The sequence below is a fragment of the Rhinolophus sinicus genome, linkage group LG05 (assembly GCF_036562045.2).
Source record: "Rhinolophus sinicus isolate RSC01 linkage group LG05, ASM3656204v1, whole genome shotgun sequence".
Lineage (NCBI taxonomy): Eukaryota > Metazoa > Chordata > Mammalia > Chiroptera > Rhinolophidae > Rhinolophus > Rhinolophus sinicus.
This window is the reverse complement of record NC_133755.1, coordinates 153,766,494-153,787,987: the sequence shown is the minus strand read 5'-3', so window position 1 is coordinate 153,787,987 and position 21,494 is coordinate 153,766,494. Positions and strand designations below refer to the sequence as shown.

At 35.9% G+C, this 21,494-nt stretch overlaps 1 protein-coding gene across 6 annotated transcripts in view; it reads right to left on the bottom strand.

The window, feature by feature from the left end:
- LAMA2 (laminin subunit alpha 2) overlaps positions 1–21,494 on the bottom strand; it is a 535,718-nt gene that overhangs the window by 298,919 nt on the left and 215,305 nt on the right. For all 6 annotated transcript variants that reach the window (XM_074333565.1, XM_074333563.1, XM_074333566.1 and 3 more), the window contains exons 5-6: positions 4,278–4,457; positions 1,306–1,395 (exon numbers count right to left, since the gene is read on the bottom strand). In XM_074333565.1, coding sequence (XP_074189666.1) covers positions 1,306–1,395; positions 4,278–4,457 — 270 coding nt within the window. The remainder of the gene's footprint in view (positions 1–1,305; positions 1,396–4,277; positions 4,458–21,494) is intronic.

The following is a 21,494-nucleotide window of genomic DNA, read 5'->3' as shown; positions in this document are numbered from 1 at the left end:
TAGAATAACTATCAAAATGTAAAACTCCTGTCAGCTTGGGAGGGCAGAGGTACCAACTTTGGGAGCGGATATATTTGACCAACGTGAGATTAAGGAGGTTTGGCCTTGCTCTGGAATCACTGGACTTCCACTTGGAAGAGAGTAGAGGCTCAACTGGAAGTAGTCTTGAAGACTGAGATCCCTTCTTTGATGCCTGAGAAAGTTTTCTGGTTTGGCTGTATCCATTGTAAGACATCCCTCAAAGTACCATTAACATTTGGAGATATGGGCAGAGGGGAGGCATCGAAGGGCATAAAGAGCATAATTATAATAGAAACCAAATGTCCCAGGACTGAATCTCCTGTCTGTGTGTGCTCTGAGAACAATCTTGACTCATCACATGGAACGGTCTCTCCAAGGCTGTCCTATAGGCTCTCAAAGCTTGGGAAACACTGCCCATCAAGACAACTGATAGCACCCACACCCTGCAGAAAGCAACACCACAGACTTGCCCAGGTAAATATACCAGGGCATTGGAACCTTCCCTGGGAGGTAACAATGTGATGTAGTAGTCAGAAAACTAGCTTTGAGAAAAAAAGCCATTTGTATTACAGTTTTAGTAACAGAAAAAAATCTACATGTAGGTAGTTATGTTCACCCATCTTGCTAGTCAATATATGTCTTCCATATACTATACAGCAAATGATTTTGTATTGTACCAATTTGTTTATGACTGAGAAAAACAGATGCTCATTCATCTTATTTTTAGGTTATATTCACTTAATATGTTGTCATTAATGAAAAATTTGACCCCAAATCATTCCAGCATTTTCTGGTCTGGCAGTTTCAATGCTCTCTTGAATGTTCTCTTCCACTCCACTTGTTATGGCCCCTGCCCTACCTCAATCTCCTGTTACACAGCCATTTATATTTACTTCCATACCCAGTTTTCATTTGTTTGCATTACATTTTTGGGAAACTTTAAAAATAAATAGTCAAGTCGATTGATGGCAGGCATTCTGTAAAGCTACATCATACAGCAGGTTGTCACAGATAGATTTCAAAATATATATACCAGTTTAGAGTCTTTTTAGAAAAACAAACAAACAAACAAACAACTAATCTGTTTTCTAATACTGTGATGGCTGACTTCAAAGTCTACCATCCTAACCATAGCTCTATTTCACCTTGGCACAGCTTTCTCTTATACTGTCTATGTGGGGACCTGACACCCATTCATGGAGCGGCCTTGTGGCCAAAGCCTCTCATGAAGCATTTTACAGTTTAGAGATTCATTTTGCGTGAGCATCCTATAAATATACGTACATTTGTCACTGGATCAAGTGGACAAGCCCTGGCATGACCATAGCAGATGCACATCCCTCCAACCGAAATATCTTTGACGGAGTAGTAATACTGCAAAAAGCAATCCAGAGAGAAATCCTGTTAAGATGACTGCAAGGTGAAAGTAACAAAAGGGAACATGCAGTTAAAAACTTTACTTTGTGTTTTTCTCCTTAGTTTGAAGCACGTTTGTGTTTCTGCAGGACAACGGAGGGCTCACAGAAGGGATCAAGTAACTAACTCCTCACACTGTAATCCTAGCTCAAAAAAAGAGTTCCTCTAATTTATGTTAGACGGACATTTTAGAAAAAAAAAATTTTTTCCCCAGACAGTAAAAAGTCCATGCTGGAGTATCTGTTATTGAGAGTAAGTTGTTATAATTATTTATAAAAGTCGTTTTAATTTCTTGAAAAAAACCTTTTCTATTGTCATTACAGCAACCTCAGTATTCATGAATCATATGCAGACTGTTTTACTTTAGAATTGCAAAGAATCAACAAATTTAGGAGAATGTGCTCATAACAATATATTTCTTACCCATATTAAGAAGGAAATAAAAAGCAACTCTCAAGATTGAATTAACATGATGTTAGAATAAACTAGATGTACAGAACACCTTTTTTCATCATTATGTTAAAATGTCTAGGCAATTACTTTCCCATCTGAAGTTAATATACAGCTATGTTTCTGATTATTTTAATCTACTAAGCTATTTTTAAAAGGTGATTTATAATTATACAACTGGATTAGTTTTAAAAATTTAATTAACATGTATATAATATTTTATAATTGTGATGGTATTTCTCAGTATCATATGGAATCCAAATAAGCATCTCAGTGGTAGATAGTTCTATTATTCCAACTATTCACACAAAAAATTAGAGATAATAAGTGGGTGGCCACAAATCTGAGTTCCCTGATTAAAAATTCCCTTTTTCCATTTACTTCTTTCTTCTTCTTCATTTTGTTTGTTTTTATTTTTTACATATAGTGTCTTTTATAATGTTTTTGTTACATTACCTTACTTGATATACCTGGACCCCAAATTAATGGAACTTATTAGGAAATTGAGGTAACATAAAAGTTTACTTTTCACTAACTTCATCATGTAATAATATAGATACAAACAGGGATATTTGCTTGGAAAGCTGATACAGTAGTGTTTTTGTAGATGCTTCTTTAATTGTAAAACCTATTTTAAATATACATGTGTCATGCTTCACTTTGGAGTCATGAAGAGGAGCTGAAATTCAGTATCCTATTTTTATATATTTAAATGTACATGTAGTGTTTATGAACTTAACTTTCAAAAAACACATTTAAATGTTGAATTTTACCACACTATTTTAAAGGCTCATGTACAATGAAGTCGTAAATAATGGACATTCACCCCAATCCCCACTTTGCCTTCTGCAAAAGATGATTAAAAGGAACACATTTATTTCCATTGATTTTCCACCCCACCCCCCCCGATAGATATACTGTCATGGATGATTAAATTTCACTTCAAAATTATTCAGTGTTCCTCTGTATATATTTTTAAGTCATGCCAAAATTGTAATTAAAAGTGATTTTTTTAAACAAGTGAAGAATCTAAACATTGCTATAAAATAATGATTACTTCAGCATCAGACAATTTACAACATGCGAAGTATAACCCAAGGTAAATTTTTTTTAGGTTTGGAAAATACAGGACACTAAAACAACAAACGCATGTTATATGGGAATAATAAAACTTTAGAAGGTATTTTGTAATGATGGTGAGGTTAGGTGTGGGTAATTTAAGTAATGAGAAGAGAAAATCTATGAGGGATAGTCATAAAACATGAAAAGCACTGCCCTTCAATATTCAGTCTAATGGTCCAATAATTTGGCAACTGTTGGCAACAGTCTGACCTAGTAAAACCATTTTAGAACTAAGTGCTTTGTTCCACAATTGCAGGTTCTTACTACAATCGACTTTTCACCTGCATCTCTAGTCATACAGTAGATACTCTCTCAGCATGGATTTGCTTTATGGACTTATAGCCGAGTTGATTCTCTTGGTAATAAAGTCTAGGCTGTATAGCAGCATATAAGGGAGATGACATAAACCAGTGCATGTGGCGAGGGATAAATAGCACAGCAACCTGGGCTGATCATCTATGTCATAATTCCACAAATTCCAATTTAACACTAGAAAACAGTACTTCTGTTAGTTCCTGTTTTCAAAGATCTGTTGAAAGGATGCTATCAACTTTTTCCTGACATTCTATTCACAAAGGAAAATAAAACAGTATACAGAATTAGCTTTCCCCTACAGCAGTGCTTTTCAAAACTAAGGATTGTGATTAATTAATAAAGCAGAAAAGAGAATTATTTCACTGGACAAGATGGTCCATAGACCAGTGACATGAACATCACTGGGTACTTGCTAGAATTTCAGTTTCTCAACTCTGCCCTAGACCTCCAGAGTCAGAATCTGCATTTCCACGATATTCCTAGCCGATTTTATGCACATTGAAGTTTAAGATTTATTGGTATGTATGTATGTGTTGATGTATATGTGTATGTGTATCTGTGATGATATAAAGTGCATTTGAAAATGTGGGTTGCAGCCAAAAAAGTTTCAACTTCCTGTAGTAACTCCCCAAAGCTAATTATAATTGTAGCTCAGATCACCTAAAGTTACAAAACTAACAGTCCTCTAAAATGATTATGAAGTAGGCACTACGATCTCCATTTTACAAAAGACGAAGTTCAAGTTCAGAAATGTTAAAAAATTTGATAAATGTTATATAGCTAATACGTGGCTGAGCTTGGATTTGAACAAAAGGTCTATCAAATTTCAAAGTCTTTGATAATAACCATGCCTACAAATCATGGAAAAGTATCTTTTAAAATTATTTAACAGGTAGTTCAAAAGAAGGGTGCAGCATCATTCACAGGCTGCAATATAATTCATCAAAACTTACTCTTCGGGTGACAATGGGATCAATTTCTCTTGGGTCTTTGTGAGCAAACATCATCAAATCAGCATTCAAGGTGCGGATCCTCTGAAATCTCAGGCGAATATAGCGAGCGGAGGTAAATTCTAGCAGTTCGGGAGAAGGGTCATCAGCACTTGGTCTCCCATTGATCAAAGAGATGTGAATCTAGACAATATAGGAAATAATTTGACAATTAAGTTCACCAAAAATTAAATATCTGGTTTTGATTGTTTTTTCTTGGGAAAACAAAAATAAGCTTCTCTTCTCCCGATTGGTCATACAGATGCAGGTTCATGTTTACTCACTGGAATGTAGTGAAGCAATCGAGGAATTTTATGGACCTTTTAATATGTCTACATGCAATTCATTTGTTGGTATTTTAGTTAGTCTCTATATATTGCAATTACCCATGTTGCATCTCCTTGACTTTCCTAGGGTTTCCATAAATTCTTAAAGCAATCTAATCTTTTTCTGAAAATTATTGTCTTAAAATTATTTAAGAATCAGGTATACAGTGGGATACCAGAAAACTTGTTTTAAAAAAAGTTACAAAATAGTCAAAAACAGGAACCCACAGATACTTAAAATAACTCTGACCTTGAAAGTAGGTATCTAATTATATAGTCTTAGTATACAGAGTAAAAATTGACACATTGCAAGGAAAACTAGACAAATCAGTGAGAGGTTTCAATTGGTTGCTCATGTGTTGTTTGTTTTTTAGTAATTGATCCATCAAAAAGACAAAAATGCATTGTCACTCCAATAAATTTAATACATAAGAAAAAGTATCAAGGGTATAGCATGCTATGAAAAGTAAATATATGAAAATACAACAAAACTTGGGTTGAATGGTAAGTTTGTTAGGAAAATAATTTAGAACAATTTATACCATATGAAACAAAATCTAATTATACTGTTTTCCATGTACAAAATGGAGAAATTGCCAAGGAACTACCCTGCAAAGGTACATAAAAAGCTTACATGCTCTCGCAGGGATTTCATAAGAGCAGGAATAAACCAGTTTGGTAAAATAAAAATAATTATCACAGATAAAAGAATTTCTTCCCTAATACCTAAGAACTCATATAAGTGAACAAGAAAAAAAGACCAACAATGTAACACAAAAATTAAACAAAAGATACCAGGAGACTATTCAAAGAAAATATAAATGATTGTCAAACTTTTGATAAGAATGAACGTTAGACATTAATTAACAGAGAACTGTTAATTAAAATCATCATAATAAACTTCTTTCATTTTTTTTAGGTGGTCAAATCCCCAAGATACTAATAATACTCCATGATGGCAGGACTGAGGGGGTACAAGGCATTCTGATACACTTAAAGGAGTGAGTGTTAGATGGCACAAACTTTTATGAAGGTTCTACTTCTGGGAAATTGTCACACACACACACACACACACACACACACACAAGCACACACACACACACACACACACACGAGTATATACATTCCTACAGCAATGTTTGTAATAGCAAAAGATTAAAAACAATCTAATACCCATCAATGTGCAACTGGTTAAATAAATTATACATCTATACAGTGAAATAGTGCACCATGAAAAACAATGAGGAAACTCTTAACATATAATAGGAAGAAGTACTTTCAATTTTTTTGCACTTTGTAAATACAGTATTACCTATGCAATAAATTAAATCAAATCAAAATTGTTTAAAAAATTGAAATTGAGTGATAGGTTTTGGACTGAAAACACACACACACACACACACACACACACACACACACACACGTGCATGCATGCACAGGAGGCCAAAGAGACAGAATGCAAGAAGAAAGGAATCTTGTGCTGCTGGAAGCTGTTTGGGAACACGTATGTACTGGGAAACTGTGACTTGAGATCACCCACTAGAATTTTCATCTACTTTTGCAAAATGATATATCAAGTGTGTTAATTACATTTTTGACAGGGGAGGCAATGGTATGCATTTCCATTCCTAACATCCTGCATTTAGATAATCCCTGAGAGCATTTTACAAACTGACTGCCAATAAAGTACTGAGTCACTAGAGAAATAAACATAGCAAACTCCGAGATGAGAAACTAATTCTGATGTCACAAAGTATAAACTCAAAATGCCTCATGATAAAAATATGAAATGTCCCAGCTAATTGAGTCTACCTTGAATACTTAGTAAAGAATAGATTCACTTAACACATTTGACGATGATAGAATGCAAGTTCTGCTAAAACACAGAACTTAAAAAAATACTGGATATCCTTGCTGTAACGTAAAACAATTCTAAAAACCAGCAAAGTGGATCTTGTATATTCAACAGTTCTGCTATCTATCAGGTGATCCAGAAATGTATTTAAAATAGTCTCTATTACTTAAGGAAGTATCAATTAAATGTTAAAATCATGAAGAGATACATGAAGCAATTAAAAAAAATAGTTCCCCTTATTAATTTAATAAATTCAATTAATTTTGGCATCTAAAATATTACCAGTGCCCTTGAATTCATGCTTAAATTTCTGTATTATCAAGCTCTCCCTTGAGTGCTCCTAAAAATGTTATTTGAAAGAAAAAAAAAAGAGGAAATCACTACATGTGTAGGATTAAAGTTTCTGAAAATTATTAAGGTTTATTTGGTGTTACTTCTATGGTGAACCATACTTGTGGCTGTACATGAAATCAGTAAGTTCCTCATTTATATATACAGGGATTTTAAAATAAATGATGCACTTTTTCTCATTTAGGTTAATAAGCCATGTGATAGCTACATAAAGGATTCAGCAAAGGAACCCTTCTCACAGCTTTGGTATTTTCATCAAGCTACGCTGCCAAGAGAGCTTGTGAGTATAGTTAGTCCCAAGCTGTTTCTGGGATATAATACCAGCCAGCTGTTTGGCCACGCTGTGAGCAGCTTCCATCCATCAGGTTTTCTTTTTTCTCTACTCTCTTTCAAAATAAATCATATTAGATAGGGTATTTCCATTGGCTTGATGCTGTGTAATTCCAAGTCCACTGGGTAGTTTAACATACTTCCTGATTTCCTGTGGGGGGACAACCGGAGGGTGTCTATCTTCAAAAAGATGAAAAGTGTTAGTCCTCAAGTCCACCAGTGTCTTACTGTGAGGCCATGGGAAGTCTGTGGCAGTCTAGTGCCTCCTTCTGAAATGATTTTGATTACAGACATGTTGGTGGGTGTTCATGCTGTCAAAGGGATTCATTCCAACTGAAAACGTCAGCCTGCTTAACAACTGGGTTTTTTTGTTTGTTTTTTTGCTTTTTGTTTTTAGATTTTAAAATGACACTCAGATAAAGAGAAAAAAAATAACTTATGAGTTTATGACCAAAGGACTAAATCAATATTACGCTCTACTTATCCAAATAATTCTGTTTTTATTAGTGTTAGCATACTATATGAATCATGTTTCCATTGCAGATAGATATACATTTGTGCCTCTATTGCACTTTTACTTTTATGGTTAGAATACGATTTAAAACTGTTTTCTGCAGCAAACAATCAGATTTCTAGCATGGACATTGTCTACTATGCTTTTCTATTTACATTACTACATCTGCATTAGATTTCTAGCAGAGCTATATTCTAATACCCTGACCAATAATACACGTTTTTTGAGTGACTGGATGGATGGAAAAATAAAGGCTGATTAAAAATCATTAATAAGTATTAGAAACTTTGAAATGAGTACTGAAAGTACATGGAGTTGACAATGTGATACGCAGTGTGCCTGCTTAGAACATTTTAAAATGCCCTTTGAATTATCAGTCTCTAAATGTGCCAATGAAAAAGGTACAACTTGAAAATAAGGTGTCTCCAGGAGGTACAACAATAAAATCCCCATGAGTAGGATGAGATTATCTATTTGTAGGTGTGGTCAAAGAATCTGTATGTAAATGAGTGATGGAGACTCACGGGAACCTCTTAAATGCAATCATGGTCCATAGGATATTATTTCAGAAAGGGAAAGTAAGATTATAAGCATAACTAAAAAATGAGCCTAATCACTTTATTTTACCCCGTGTGGAAAAAAGGAAAAAAAAAAAAAGCATGTGTTTGGAGAACAGGGATGAGCTGTATGAAGCTTCAGAAAAGGGGACAATGCAACAATCTGTCATTGTGTTTCTATCACAGATCAAAGGCTCCAGCTCTGGCTCAAGATGGTCAATAGGAACCCTCAAATGATGATTTTTTAGTCTTCACCATACCTCATCTATTAACAGCATCTCAAACAACTGAATACTCTTTCATCTTCTAGGACATCATGCTGCCTTTGTTTTCTTCCTATCTCTCAGACTACCCCTTCTCAATCCCCTTCACTACTCACCATCTTTTCTCCTCCCCAACTCTAATATTGGATGGAGCCCTGTATTGTTCAGTCTTTGGCCTCTTCTTCTGTTCTATTCACACTTCCTCACGTATTGATTCTATCACAGCTTTAAATACCATCTATATCGATGTCTCCCACATATCTATCTCCAGGCCTGATCTCTCCTTTGAAGGTCAGGATGCAGAATCCAACTGCCTTCTTGATACATTGATTGGGCTATCTGACACGTATCTCAGACTTATAACTCAAACTGAGTTCCTGCTCTTTATCCCCACAGTCTTCCCAATCTCACGAAATAAGTTCATCATTTCAGCTACTCAGGATTAACAAATTAGAGTCATCCTTGATTGCTTTTGTTTCTTTCTTCTTATGTCCAGAGGGTTGAAAATCTTATTGGCTTTATTTTTAAAATGTATCCAGCACCCAAACACTTTTCACCACCTCCACTAAAACCATCTTCATCCAAGTTTTCATCATCTTCTACCTGGAAAATAGGATCAGAACAGGTCTTCCTACTACCACATTTAATTCCCTAGGGTCTAGTTGCAACACAGCAGCTGCTTTTTTTTTTTAAAAAAAGTATTTAGTAAATGTTTCCATCAATATATTCTCTTTGTATTCCTTAAAAACAAAAATCATAAGTTTAGTAATAATTTAAAATATTGTACATCAAAGGCAACTTTCACTCAAGCTGCAAGTTGGCCTATGTTCTCTTCTGTTTGTCAGATTACCTTCAGTACTTTCTGCAAAGAGAGTCCTCTCCAACAGTTTATATGAGATCTGACATTAAGTTTGTGAACTTGCCACCATGTACTTATATTGGCAGCACTGTACAAACCACTCAGTAAGGTTTCATAACCTTGGTACATCAGTGTCTCACAGTTGTGTTCATGTCGACATGTAGCCGTGTCTTGCTGAATGGCGTTCATTATTGTTTTGCGTGTTTTTGTGTGCCATTGCGAGAATGTCTGAGGTTGAATTCGAGCAATGAACAACCATTAAATTTCTTATTAAATTTGGCAAGAGTGCAAGTGAAATCAGGGACTTGTTAGTTCCTAAGGGATAATGCCATGAAGAAAATGGCAATGTACAAATAGATAAAACAGTTTTCTGAGGAGAAAGAACGCATCACTGATGAAGAGGGGTCAGGGCAGCCAGTAATGAGCAGAACTGACCAAAACACTGCAAAAATTCATCAAATTATGTATCAAAATTGTCAGCTGACTGTGAGAAGCACAGCAGACCAAGTAAACATCGATAGAGAAACAGTTAGGAAAATCTTAACTGAAAATCTTGGCATGAGAAAGGTGTGTACAAAAATGGTCCCAAAAAAGCTCACCGATGAACAAAAGCAAAGGAAAGTCAAAGTTTGCCAAGACATTTTGGAGAGGCAAGATGATGTTTTGGGCCATAGTATCACTGGTGATGAAACATGGGTGTACCAATACGATCCTAAAACAAAGTGCACAGTGGAAGTCAGCCAATTCTCCATGGCCAAAAAATTTTGTCAGTCCAAATCAAGAGTCAAAACGATGTTGCTAACCTTTTTTGGTATCAGACGGATTATTCATTATAAATTTGTACCAACTGGACAAACCGTTTAACCAAGTTTACTATTTGGATGTGCTGAAAAGGCTGTGTGAAAAGTTAGATGAAAACGACCTGAACTTTTTGCCAACAATTCATGGCTCTTGCATCACAACAATGCACCAGCTCACACAGCACTGTCTGTGAGGGAGATTTTAGCCAGTAAACAAATCACTGTATTGGAATACTCTCCCTACTCACCTGATCTGGCCCCCAATGACTTCTTTCTTTACCTGAAGATAAAGGAAATACTGAAAGGAAGACATTTGGATGATATTCAGGACATCAAGGGTAATATAACGATAGCTCTGATGGCCATTCCAGGAAGAGTTCCGAAATTGCTTTGACTAGATGCTGGCATCAGTGCATAGCTTCCCAAGGGGAGCACTTCAAAGGTGACTGTAGTGATATTCAGCAATGAGGTATGTAACTTTTTCAGGGATGAGTTCGTGAACTTAACTGCCAGATATCGAATGCATTAGATAAAGAAAGGGTGACCAACAGCTTTATGAAAATAGTGTGAGCCACAGCAAAAGAGATCCATTCCCAACTCAAGTGTGTATTATGGGCAGTTGAGTTGGCTCCAATTACTGGTGATTCTATAAATGAGTGAGGTCCACAGTGTCCTGTCCTCACAGTGCTGTTCAGTTCTTGTAGACTCACACCTATGGCTTTTATGGAGTCAGTCTGGCTCATATTTGGTCTACTTTTCCTGCTACCTTCAATTTTTCCCAACATTATTGTCTTTTTCAAAGAACCCTGCCTTTTCCACGATGTGCCCAAAGTAGGACAGCTTCAGTTTGTCATTCTTGCCTCCAGCAAAGTTTCAGGCTTAATTTGCTCTGCTACTCACTTGCCTTCTTTTTGCCAGCCCAGAATATCTGTAGAGCATTCCTTCAACATCCTATTTCAAAAGAATCATTTTTTTTCCTATCAGCCTTCTTCAATGTCCAAATATCATGTCCATACACAGTAATTGGGAACATGAGGGTGTGGATGATCTTAGCCTTGGTCTCTAATGAAACATCTTTGCTCTTCGTGATCTTTCCTGATTCTTCCACTGCTGCCCTTCCAAGTATCAACCTTCTCTTGATTTCTTGGCTGCAGTCTCCATTTGAATTGATGACTAAACCAAGGTAAGCAGATCTTTATCAACGTTGATGTCTTCATTGTCTATGTTAAACTTCTTTATTTCTTCTGCAGTCATGATTTTTGTCTTCTTAATATTCAAATATAGTCCCTCTTTGGCAATTCTTTCACTTCTATCAGAAACCTTTTTAAAGCACTGCTACTTTCTCCCAACACAAGCCCCATGCCATAATCACACTCATCATTAGCAAACTGCCCAAGTTGTCGTTTCCTGAATGAGAGCAAAAGCTTTCAGTTTCTCCTCATCACTTGGTGCTTCAATAATTGTCTTGCAAATTCTCGGGAGGTCAGCATCTGTTTCAGGGAGCGCTTTAAACAGTCCTTGGACAATTTATCTCCAGTAGTGTCATTCTTTTCTTTAAAATTTCCCAATGCTTTTCTGTTTCACTACCACTAAAAGCCAAAACTTTTACAATGAACTATGAGATTCTATATCTTCCGCAATACTGTCCCCAAAACCTAACATTGTCAAAAGGGAAAACAACTTTTTGAGCACTCTTCCTACTCTTTCCTTTAATCACACTATCCAGCCAGACTTCCATCTTTGCTAGTGCATGCCAGACAGACTTTCACCTCTATGCTTTTGAACTTGGGGTCCTTTGCCCAGATTGTTATCCTGCAAGATACAGCAACACACACTTCATCATCTATTTCAAAATATTTAATAAATTCAGCTAACTTTCTACCTTAAAAGCTATTTAATAGAATAATTAATCCGATTTTTCTTTAATTACATGACTAAATCTTTGCGTATCCTGTTTCCACAAAATGAAACTGAAGTCAATAATCCTTCATATCATTTTCTACCCAAGATTTTTGAGTTAAGTTAATTTAAAGAAAATTAGGAAATTAACATCTTTGAGCCATGATTTCCTTATATCTAAGTCTACTACGTTTGTTAATATTAGTTAAATATTAGTTAACTTTATTCTCTATTAAACCAAAGTTTAATTTTTACAGGCTGTGCAGAACACATACATGTGTTTTCTGAGACCTAAGACACTGCATTCGACATTAAGAACTATTCAACTTAATTTTGTTAATAAGAGCAAAGTGGACTTTACCAATTGGTTAGCTCCTTCCTTATGCAAATCATATTCTGGCTACTTCATTGTCCAATCTATAAATTTGATGTACTATTATTTGTAAAAGAGTCAATAAAAAAACAACAACAATAAGCTGTATTAAAATTATAAAGTAGTCCTTAAACTCTATGGACATATATCTATCAATAAGGTTAATAATCAGTTACAGAGTACATTGCTTCTGGAAAAAAAAAAAAACTTTTACTAAATGTTAGCATCTGTATGGGTCATTAGTTTTATTATATGTAACTGAATAGCTATTAAAAAATAAACTTTCTTACCAGAAAAGTTTCACTGCAATTTTTAAAACTTTTTCAAATCAATGGATATTTTTTAAATCTTAAAAAATATGAAAATACATGAATATATAAAAATTAATACAAGGGTAATAAAATATACTGGATAAATAATAAAAGTTACATAATATGTCATTTATAATACAGGTTAAAATATTTAAACAATTCAGACTAAAGATTTCCCTATCAAGAATGTTTAGGACCATAATGAAGAAATGGGGTTTTATAGAATCAATGTTTTTCCAGTCCATTATTTTCAGTTATATCAGGCACAGTTTATTAAAGTCCTCTTTCTATTTTACTTCACCCCATATTTTATTTCCTGCAACTAACGGCTGTCATTTTACGATTATTTTTATTAATTCAAATACTGCTCATTTGCACATCCAGAAAACAAAGTATTCTGAAGGCTTAAAACATATGCTTACAAAGCTTTACCTCTGATATGCCGCTTCATACTTAAGATTTCTCATTCATGCATTCATTCATTCATTCATTCATTTAGTCAATCACTCATTCATTCAAAAATATTTTTTGGATGCCTACTATATCCCAGGTCACTGAATCATTTTTAATCCCCTTTTGTGTCATAGTCTATCTAACCTCTGGATCCCTTTGTCAAACACCTTTTCTGTCTACTCACTGTTCCCATTTGAACAGCTGTACTTTATGCATCTTTCAGTTCTCAGCTGAGATAACAATTCCTTCCTTCAATAAATGTGTTCATGCCTTGTGTAGGAGCTCTCCCTATGAATTCTCTGAGCTCCCCTACTATTCATTGCCTATTGACTTGCTTGTGTCTGCTACTAGATGATAAATTCAATGAGAATAGGAACGTTGCTTTATTTAATTACAATATAGTTTCAATGTTTAATATAATGAATAGTACATAGTAGATTTTCAATAATTATTTGCTGGGTGAATAAATCAGTATCACTGCCCAAATATTATAGACTGTGATAGAACTTCCAATGAGCTAATTCTTTCCTCATTCACAATTTTTGTATTGTGTATATTATTTAAAATTTCAGTTCGCATATATTTGAACTATATTACCTATATTATTAATTCCATTTATAGGTTGTACATCAAGAATTTTAGCATGAATTTTATTTAACATAATTGAAAAAAAATCGCACTAGAGCTGTAATAATTCAAGTATCTAAAAGGACAGCCCCAACATTTGGATAAATCAACAAAAATTAAAGACACTAGTAGAAGCATTTCTGATGATAAAAATAATGCAATATACTTGTATAAATGGATACATCCCTTCAGGTGCCTCAATATTCCTACATATGAAAACTGGAAAGACTTTCTTTTCCTGCAGAGTGTAGTTCACTGAGGGTTTTTTCCTGCAGAGTTTGGAGGGTCCTTTATAAATATCCTATTTTCAGTAGAAGTCTACAAACCCAACCCAAACATCTACCTTCCGTGGTTGATGACTACTGAGCTGCTTGGAAAGTAGTATTTTAATACATAATATGTCAAGGACTGTGCACAACCTTAACTTCCTTAACTAACTTATTCCAAGAATATGAGGAAATATCAGCTTAATGAACAGTTTAACAAGTATGACTGTATCATTGACAACTCTACCCTGAGATTAGTCGTAACAGGTCTTTTATACTACTGTATGACGACTTTTTGCTTTTGACACCTACTTGCTTCCAATTGCCCCTGAACCTCAGATTGCTTTTCTCCTGTTCTTTAAAATTACAATTCTTGCATTTGTCATTCCTAGATGAAAGCTTTTCCTTCCATAAAATATTTAAACATATTCTTCACTGTCAAAGCAATAGCCATTAATAAATTGCAGCATAATAAGAAAATCAGTTCTCTTCAAAGAGGATTTGTCATCTTATGTTTTTTTTCTTCTCTTGTAGGGAAACTAGTAAAAATATTGTACTCCGAAGGTTTTTGTTGCTTTTGTCCTGGTCAAATAAGAGCATCTCTCCCTCTCCCCCATTTTTTTTAATCAAGCTATTTATGTTTTATACCAACAGCAGATTTCACGTGGCAATGCTTTCTAACTCCTATGAAATTAACACATACAAGGGCTAAGTTTTTTGGAAAGATCAAAAATAGAAGCATAGTCTTAGCTGCCTTAGGAGTTTTAATTTTCTCAACGTCTCAAAATTGGTATAGCCCTTCTTTACAAAAAGCTTCTGGTGGTTCCCTTTGTCCAAGTCAGAGCAATCAGCAAAACCTTTATTTCTAAGCCCCCCTGAGCTTAGTTAGCTTCATCTAAAACATGCCCAGATCGGTGACCTGCAATCCATCATAACTGAATGGAAGGTCTTGGTATTATCCCCACTAGTCATGATGCCTAAAAGAAACAATGACAATTAAGTCCCTGAAATTTTCAAAAAGAGAAAATTATCATTAAATGCACATATTATCCATCTCCCCTTTTATTTCTATAAAAGGACCCTGACACACAGGAGCTCATTTTACATCTATTTTAAAATTTATAATGATTTTCAAATAATAATTTTTAAAAAGTACTCAGAGTTGAGAATTTATCACTTGCATTTTTCTTTCTCCAGGTAAAATACAGTATAATGTTTGCATGGATAAGAGAAGAGTTGTCAAAATGGGTTTTCTCAGTCTCTTTTGGGAGTTTCTCATTTAAATTTTATCAAATGCAGATGTCATTATTAAATCTTTGTGCTGTCAAGCTAAGACTACATAGGAATACAGATATCATCTAAAATTCACAGAAGGACAGAGTTTAAGAAGAGGAGCTTCAGAGCAGACCACGAGGGAACATCACCAGGAGGAAAGTTCTCTCACTCACCTCAAATATTTGCATTGCTCCAAATTTTCTTTTGAGTGTGTCTCAACCAGAGATAGACTAAGAAAACAGAACTATTAGTCGTCTATTCCAACTTCACTGCTATTCCAGAACTCTTTGTTTGCAATACATAGATTCTTGTATATAAAAACAATAGCGGTAATTATTGAGTACGTAATGGGTATGAGACACTCTTACATGTGATCTGTGTACTAGTTCATCTAGTATTAACTCACTTAATGCTTCAACAGCCTCATAGGTTGGTGTTATTATTATCTCCTTTTTAAAGAAGAGAAACAGATACTGAAATTTTAACAAATATGGCTACATTTTAGCAAGGATGTACTCTAATTTTAGTCTTGGTTCACTGGCTAAGCTCTTCAGTATATCACTACACTACCTCACAGAGTGGGGGCTTAGTAAGCACTTCTGAACACATCATTGCTGGTCATCTAGGCATGATTTGAAGACTTCTAACAACATGAAGTTCACCACTGATGAGACAACTTTTTCCATGCATCCTCCTCTATTTTTTTTTACCTGCCTTATTTCCATTCCAACCCTGTGTGTAACTGACGCCAGTATTTTATCTTCATTTCTCTCTGTTGTCCTACTCTTGCTCCTCCAGAATTATCTATATTGTCTGATACCCCAGATCTTGGCTTTTCTTCATGAATCTGGGTTATACTACCCTACTAGTTTTATCCATTCTATCCATTCTTGGGTAAACTGCTTACCATGCCCCACGTCACCCCCTCAAGACCCACTACACTACCACATCAGATGGTGTCCAGACATCTTGAGAAGGGCAGCAGTGTACTATATTAAAACAGAGGATAACTAAGCCGCGAGATTGACACCTCCTGGCGTTGATCCATATCAGTAAAGATCCTCCTGGTACGTGGATGCAAATCTTTACATAGATAAAAACCAGAACCATAACATGTCCAAGCATCAAAGGCTATAGGACCACTTATTCAGAAAAGATCCAACAACTCCTAAAGTCTTACTACTATCATAATAAATAAAATGAGTTATGACAAGGTGGGTACGTAAGCATTTTAGTAAGTAAAAACTATTTACTGGTGTGCGAAACGATTAATTTACACTTTATAGCAAATTCTACTAAGTAGGAAATACTGAAACCTCAAGTTATTGGAGAGTGAAAATAATACGTCAATACCAAAAATAAATATCTGTGAAACAAACATGCTTTTCCTTAGTGTGGAGTGCTGTCAGGGAAAGTCTCTAATAGGAAAAAAAGCAACTGAGAATGTAATGACCTACATTGGTAGGACAGAACAATCAGTACACTTGAAAGACATATAATAACAGCACAAAGGAAAACTTAGGCAACATTTTCCTGTTTTGTTTTCAGTCCCCGTGTGGAAACACTTGCTTAAAATTAAAATCTTGGAGCAGGAGGTCTAAATACAGTGCCAGATCCTGTGTAATTAGACTGGAACAAAACCTAGATGTACACTTGAAAGAGAAATTCAGTCTCTCATTCTCATTCTCTGACTCATAAGTTCCCCAGAGAAAAATTGTGTGTATGTGTGTATGTGTCTGTTGCAAGTATATGAAGTCTAACAATTAAGTTCGCAAACTCGCCACTGTGTGCTTACATTGGCAGCACTGTACAAACAGCTCGGTAAGGTTTCATAACCTTGGTATATCAGTGTCTCACAGCTGCATTCCTGTCGACATGTGGTGGTGTCTTGCTGGGTGGTGTTCATTATTGTTGTGTGTTTTCGTGTGTCATCATGAGAATGTCTGAGCTTGAATTAGAGCAATGAAAAAACATTAAATTTCTTGTTAAAGTTGGCAAGAGTGGAAGTGAAAGCAGGGACATGTTAGTCCAAGTTTAGGGAGATAATGCCATGGAGAAAACAGCAGTGTACAAATGGATTAACGATTTTCTGAGGGGAGATAATGCATCACGGAGGAAGAGAGGTCAGGGTGGCCAGTAATAAGCAGAACTGACGAAAACGTTGAAAAAATCCATCAAATTGTGCGTCAAAATTGTCAGCTGACAGTGAGAAGGATAGCAGGCCAAGTAAACACCGATAGAGAAACAGTTAGTAAAATCTTAAGTGAAAATCTTGGAATGAGAAAGGTGTGTACGAAAATGGTTCTCTTGCATGAAGACAATGCACCGCTCATATGGCACTAATTTGTGAGGGAATTTTTAGCTAGTGGACAAATAACTGTATTGGAACACCCTCCCTACCTCATGTGATCTGGCCCCCAATGACTTCTTTCTTTACCCAAAGATAAAGGAAATACTGAAAAGAAGACATTTTAATGACATGCAGGACATCAAGAGTAATATAACAACACCTCTGATGGCCATTCCAGAAAAAAAGAGTTCCAAAATTGCTTTGAAGTGTGGACTAGGCACCGGCGTCGATGCATAGTTTCCAAAGGGGAATGTTTCGAAGGTGACCGTAGTGATATCCAGCATGAGGTATGTAGCACTTTTTCTAGGATGAGTTTGCAAACTTAATTGACAGACCTCGTATAAATGAAAGCTGTACAAAGATATTAATTGGATTTCCCCCCATTTCTGTAGAATAGCATTTTGGGATGGCCATTGGCAAGGTTAACTAATTTAATGTTCACAAAGGTTCAACTTCAAACAAGGTGTCAGAGACTTTAAATTGTGGAGACATACTAAGAGAAGGGTTTGAACATACACTAAAGGTCCTCAACATTGAGCATGTTCCTTAGGCTACTTGTAGTTCTAACATCACTGAAATATGTGTATGCAAGCTAGAGTGTCCATACTGACTGCACATGCACCCCACGCTCCCCACCACAGGTGTCTGTGGACTCCCTATATCCAGTACAGGGACAGACTCATTCTCTGAGCATTCCTTTCTTTTGCCACCTTTCTGTCTCCTCTTGTTCCTTTTTCTCTCACATTATTATTTTGGTGTCTTCTTCCATATCTTTAGTTGTTCTCTACTCATCTCTTTTTTTTTTAATTCTTGCCTTGCTGCGTTTTATTTCATCTTTAGAATAAAACTATACATCCATGGTTGAGCAAGTTTCTATACTTATAAGTGAAATCATGTGTTCCATTACTCTAAATATGGCCTCTAGCCTAGCTTTGTAAGAGGAAACTACAGGTCTTACTTTCTCATTACAAAAAAGTAAACACACACACACACACACACACACACGTATGTAGGAGGTCAGACAATTAAGTTCGTGAACTTGTTGCAATGATGTTGTTAACCTTTTTTGATATCAGAGGGACTATTCATTATTAATTTGGACAAACAGTTAACCAAGTTTACTATTTGGAAATGCTGAAAAGTTTGCGTGAAAAAGTTAGACGACCTGAACTTTTCGCCAAAAATTCATGGCTCTTGTATCATGACAATGCACCAACTCACACGGCACGGTCTGTGAGGGAGTTTTTAGCCAGTAAACAAATCACTGTATTGGAATGCCCTCCCTACTCACCTGATCTGGCCCCCAGTGACTTCTTTCTTTACCTAAAGATAAACGAAATACTGAAAGGAAGATATTTGGTTGACATTCTGGACATCAAGGGTAATATGATGACTGCTCAGATGGCCATCGCAGAAAGAGTTCTGAATTTTACCTTCTAATTCATATCCAATTGTATACAAACAATTAAGAGGGAAAAATCAGAGGACTTCCTGGTTCAAGCCCCTCCATCATTGTGCTGGGGCTGCTGCTCTGGGGATGGCCTATTTTCCTGTCCCCTCATACGATGGCCTTTGGGGCTTATGACAGAGTAGGTGACCAAGTTCCAATACAGGGGCTCCAGAAAGAGGAGGTTGTAGAATTACTGACATCTGGGCATTAGTTTACAAGAAGAGAAAGATGAAAAGGAAAAGAATGTGATGTGGGAAGGGACTGTCTGTAAATCTGACTTTATACTTAAAATGTTGTTGGACTCACCAGGTTTGCAGCACATCATTGTGATGTACACAGATGTCTAGATAACATTCAAAATATCAAGGCTTTAAGGAAGTGTTTCCTGGAGGAGGTTTTGTGTTAATTCTACATAAAGCAACAACAGCAAATGTGATCCATGTCAACAGTATCTTAAGTTCAGGTTTCTCCATCATGCTGTACAGAGTTGGATCCTAATAATTTATTTACTAGGTTTGTAGGATATTGGCTGTGCGCACCCCTGACATCTGTAAAGCACCAGCAGATCTCTAGTCCCTTCAAAGAAACAGAGCGCACCAAGGGACCTCTCCTCCCACACAACTAGAAGATGAATTTTTCTGTAAATTTACTGAGTACACAGTGTTCTTGTTCCTTTGCTGGACTCAAACTAATAATTGACCACAGGAAGCTGCAGGGCCATGCCCTTAAAGAAGCTCAGATACAGCTCGTGTTGTTGGTTAGCTGGTGGGGGGTGGGGACCTGCTGAAATTCAGAGCCTCCTTTTCTACAGATAACAAATATTTAGAAACAGGAAAACTTGGGGAAAATGAATAAACTGCTGATTTGAGGTCATTGATCATTATCGTAAGTTATTTGTCTAAAGTGGATTTTGTTTCCCAACATTCCCTTTTCTCTTTCCCCTTAACAAACACAGCATGAATGAAAGGTAAAGGGAATAAAACATTTAATCAATCATCCAGTGGCCAGGGCTGAATTGCTTTCTGTTATACATTTGCTGCCAAGTTCACAGAATTAGGTTTGTTTTCAATTATTTGTAATATGTTTCCCAGAAGAATTTATAATAGGCTGTTTAGGCACTGTTCCCATTTCTATTAATGACAAAAATACAACTGTCCCTTCTTAGCAAAAAGAAAAGGAGTTAAATTAGGAAAATTGCTATGAATTTTGTTGTTGGGCTTAAGAGTTTTCTGGTTTGTTTTCGAGCTAATCTGGTTCCAATGAGAAAATGGCAACAAGACTGTTCCTTTTTCTGTCGCTTTTGCTATTTTTATTTTGAAAGTATGATGCTAACATGAATCTCTTTTTTGAAATAGTTTATAATGACAGCTATAAAATGTTTTAAGACACCTATGTCATGATTATCAATGCTTTTATAATTACAATAGCTGTGAATTTGGTTCCTTGAAACAAAGGTACACTGAATACTCCAGTGTATACTCTGTCCAGCGAATACTCACTGGTCAGAATGCAATGCTTCCAGGCTCTCCAATTTCTAAAACCACCTTTTCTCTCTCATCTCACGCTTTCCTGTAGCTTTTCTCTAGGACTGTCCTGTCCCACCACTGTCAGCATCCCTGCCATTTTCTTGATCTCTCAGTCTGATAGGCGACTAATTGAAGATGTAGACTCCTTAATAGGAGATGTCATTGCTTATTAAACGGCTAGGTATGGCAGTCTTTTGAGAAACACAGGAAGGAATCTCTGAAATCCTATTATATAGGCATCCCCAGTGGTCTGATCACCTATATGGGAAGATGATGACTTTTCTTAACCCAATCACCTCACTCCATAATAGCACAGGACCAGGGACTACAATGACCATGCTCCAAAGCCTACCTTTACTCACCACGAATGGGAGTGCATCCTTAGAGCGTTGGTTCTGAAAATCTCAGGCCTGTGATTGGTGTTAGTATAGATTGGGGTTTATTTGTCGGTTTTTCTAAAAAGCTTATCAAGACTCAGTCGCTTCTTTAACTTCATTCCTGATAATATACCTTATTTTCTGTTTGTAAGCTGTTCTTTTCTATCATAAGTAAGCTCTTTTCACTGGTCTATCTCATGATCTTTCCATCCTCCAGTGATGTACTTTACCTGAAATAATCCTTTCTCTTAACTGCTACATCCATACCCTTGCTTCTCAAAAACCCCTTTACGAGTCTCCAACATATGTTTTTTTAAAAAAATAAAATTTAACATATTCTCAATTTTAATTAGTCACCTTGTTTTTACTTGGAGCTCTTCCCTCACATCTACATATCCCTATTTCCTTCCAGTGGTATA